At 38.0% G+C, this 3478-nt stretch overlaps 1 protein-coding gene across 2 annotated transcripts in view; it reads left to right on the top strand.

Annotated features, from left to right (window-relative positions):
* The first annotated feature begins 1386 nt into the window (after positions 1 to 1386).
* The window catches only part of LOC107102846 (zinc finger protein 883-like), a 5834-nt gene continuing 3742 nt past the window's right edge, over positions 1387 to 3478 (top strand). For both annotated transcript variants that reach the window (XM_015402287.1, XM_015402286.1), the window contains exons 1-2: positions 1387 to 1661; positions 1786 to 1855. In XM_015402287.1, the coding sequence (XP_015257773.1) occupies positions 1404 to 1661; positions 1786 to 1855 (328 nt within the window). In that variant the 5' untranslated portion in view covers positions 1387 to 1403. The remainder of the gene's footprint in view (positions 1662 to 1785; positions 1856 to 3478) is intronic.

Here is a 3478-nt window from a genome sequence, read left to right as displayed (position 1 = left end):
TGTGGAAAGGAATGACTTTGTTTTAACCCCTTCAGGTAAAGCCTGATCTCGCCATCACTAAACATATCCATGTATCGTGGATATGATATTTAATTATTCTTCTCCGACAGCTTTTATGACATTCATAATTGAATTGTGTCATTTATATGGACGTGTAATGAAGAAACAGCTGTTCAGACTAAAAATGTGTTAAAGTCGTAAGGAAATCATATTTAAAAGTCAAATCATTCTGGCTTAAACATGTATATAAAGGTACTCTTTATCAGATGATATTGTCCCAAAATGTAGAAAATTTCTAGTTTGAAAAAAAATCCTGTCTTAAAATCTGTGGGGGGTTTTTTTTGTTATGCAGGCCAGTTATTTATAGGTCAGCTTGTACAGCTAAATTCGGCCAATCATAGAACAACCTAACCCTGATGAGTTTTTACATGCATGTGGATCAGATTGTCAATCAACATAAACCAACCCTCTGTCTCTGATTATTATTTCTATTTCATTCAGCTCCTGCCAAATCCAATCAGGATATTCTGATGCTTGCATGATGTGTTTATAGTCTGACCTGCTGTTTTTTCTGATTACTTAAATCCATAAAAATGTAGCCAGAGATGATACTTTAAATACTGCCTCACATGCAGTGGTGGTTCTAGGCCAAATGTACCAGGGGGCCAGGAGGGGGCCAGTGTTAAATAATTAAACAGGGTAAGGGATTCAAATGTATTAAGAGAGCTGCATGAAGTGAAATTTCTATTCAACGAGGTTTAAATAAAATTCTATATCTTATTAGGTCAATATATGTTCATAATTTAGGAACTTTACATATTTTTGACTTAATTTAAGATAAAATTACTGTTTTCTATAAAATCTCATGAAAAACAGATAAATTCAGCTGTAAAAATTAGTTTTTTTTTTGTTTGTTTTTTTTGAAAAAAAAAAAATAGCAGATGAAAACTGGGATCCCATCTCAATACCACTGAAGCTCTCCCCGTATTGTTTTGAAATAGTTAGTAAAACAGAGTTTTTATAGAAAAAAAAACATCCAAAGGACCAATCAGTGACCATGTCTGTTCCTACATATATCATCATTAGAATTACTTTGAATATTATGTCTTCAGTACAGGGGCCCCTATACTGACATGACCTACAGGGGCACTGGCCCCCATTGGCCCCTGTCTTGAACCGCCCATTCTCACATGGTCCTAAATTTTGATGAAATTGGAAAGTCCTTGAAAGGCCTTGAATTTGCAGTGTGTGTTTCCTCCAGGTACTTTAGCTTCCGCCCATTTTCCAAAAATATGACTGCTGGGGGAATCGGTCTCTAAATCAGAAGCTGGGCTGTATTTGACTTTTTTTTTTTTTTTTCTCCTGTGTTTTTGGACCCCTCAGTCAGATCAGCGGAACATCAGATGGTCTCCGGCTCTGCTCAGTCCACGAGCACCGATCCGGTTCCGTTGGTCTTCATCCAGGACGTCAGTAGGCAGAAGAGCTCCTGCGCTCAGGAGCTGCAGGAAAAGACGGATCCGGGTTTTTCAGATTCGCCGGAGGTGGAGGCTGAGGTGGTTTTAGAGACGATCCAGATCTATACAGAAGCTGTTGCTGAAGGTGAGCCCACCAGAGAGCTTCCAGCTGAAGATACGGCCCTTCTAGAAGAAGTTGGGACCATGGTGAGTTCATGAGCACCAACAGAATCATAACATTCACTTTTTACCATAGTTGTTTTTTAATGATTCTTGGTCTTAATTTTAAACTAATTTCTGGTGTTGTCTTCGTCTCTCATGGTGTCTTCAGGCAGCAGAAACAGTAATAGAACCAGAAGAACTGGACAAGGGTGGTCCAGAGGGTCTGGAGATTCTAACAGGTAACACTCGGCTTAATGGCTGAACTGCAGTCAGTCTGGAGAGAACTGGGTCTTAGACTACTATTTTCAGACTAGTGATGGGTCCATTAACCCTGATGCGTTGGTGCATTCGTCGAGCCCAACACTGTGTCGGTGCGCTTGACGTTTCAAGAAAGTCATGTGACCGATCTAGGAGTTGTTCCTGATTGACTGACTCACTAAACTATGTTTAAAAACGTATTTCTTAACATGATGCATCTGTTAAAAAAATGTCTCATCTTTTGCGGTTTATCTTTAAAATGGTCCAAAATTTTGGAGCGGCCTAAAAGGAATAAGATTGTTTCAGCCATTGAGTTTTTATTTAAATTTTCTCGTTGTGTAATACTTTTCCTCTCAGTTATCACTCAACTTACGTACTGAATTTACTGAATCAAATATCATTTCAAATTGACGCTTAGTTTATTTACCGTTTTTACTGTACTTATTGTTTTAAAAATATTTTTAACATAGATTTCAAATCCTAGTCCACAAGCATTCTCATTCACATTTTCCCCTAAATTTTCACATTATGATATATGTTTACCGTACATTATTTATAATGTAATATAACATCAAAGATATTTTCAATTTAAACATATATATGAAATAATACAATATAACCTATAATAACTTAAATTCTATCTTTGTACTAGGTCATCAAATCAATTCAGTTTAGTCTGTCAAATAACCTGCCTGTAGTATCTTTAAATTTCCAGCAGGTGTCAGTATTCTGTGAGACATTATCAATGCAGGATCAATAGAGTTTGGTAATGTGTCGAAATGCTTCTTCATTAACCGTCATTAGTTCAGACTGGATGAAACCACAGAACCGGCTCTCAGAGCAGATGGACTCAGGTTTCCTGTTCGGTTCAGGCCCACCTCGGCTCATGGCTCTGTTACCAATGGATGCGGTTCTGATGTTTCTTGACTCTGACCTCATTAATGCAGAAATACAGGAGACATGTTGCCATGGTAACCATTTCTATTAATCTACAGTGCCTTTAGTCTCTTCCATGTTTTTGGTCTGGTTTTGGTCCAACTCTGTTCTGAAATTTCCCCTTAACGATAAACGTGTCTAAGTTCTCCAGAGAAACCATCGTTCACGACCCAATCAACTATGGCGACTGACCATGTTGGGGTTTTGTGTTTGGATTAGATCTGCAGGTTGTCCACCTGTTTTATATACTAACTGGGTGAGAAAATCAGCTGTTCTTACTCATTAAACTGGAAATATTTATAAGATAAAACAAAACCAGAACCTATTAGGTCACTAAATAAAAAAAAAAAAAGAAGAATAGAATATGTGTAACACAACATGGTTTCCAATGTACAGAGATGTAAAACTATCATTACAAGGCGGGGTATGTCGCTCTTTCACGCAGTCAGACTATTTGCTGCTTTGTTTGCATGAAGTGGATGGCAGGGTAGGTCTCGGTTCTTAGTGTAATCCAGCATTCAGTCCTCAAAAGAAACTGTGCTGCTAGCCAAGACTTTCAACGGTTCTTTAAATAAACACTATTAAGGTGAGAACCTAAAGCTGCGTTCACACCAAACGCAGCAGGAGCAGCTAGTTTACATGCAAAGTCAATGGTTGACGCGCGTCAA

The sequence above is a fragment of the Cyprinodon variegatus genome, unplaced genomic scaffold, assembly GCF_000732505.1.
Source record: "Cyprinodon variegatus isolate N-32 unplaced genomic scaffold, C_variegatus-1.0 Scaffold1331, whole genome shotgun sequence".
Lineage (NCBI taxonomy): Eukaryota > Metazoa > Chordata > Actinopteri > Cyprinodontiformes > Cyprinodontidae > Cyprinodon > Cyprinodon variegatus.
Note: the sequence above shows the minus strand (reverse complement) of the source record. Positions and strands in the feature narration are given on the sequence as shown.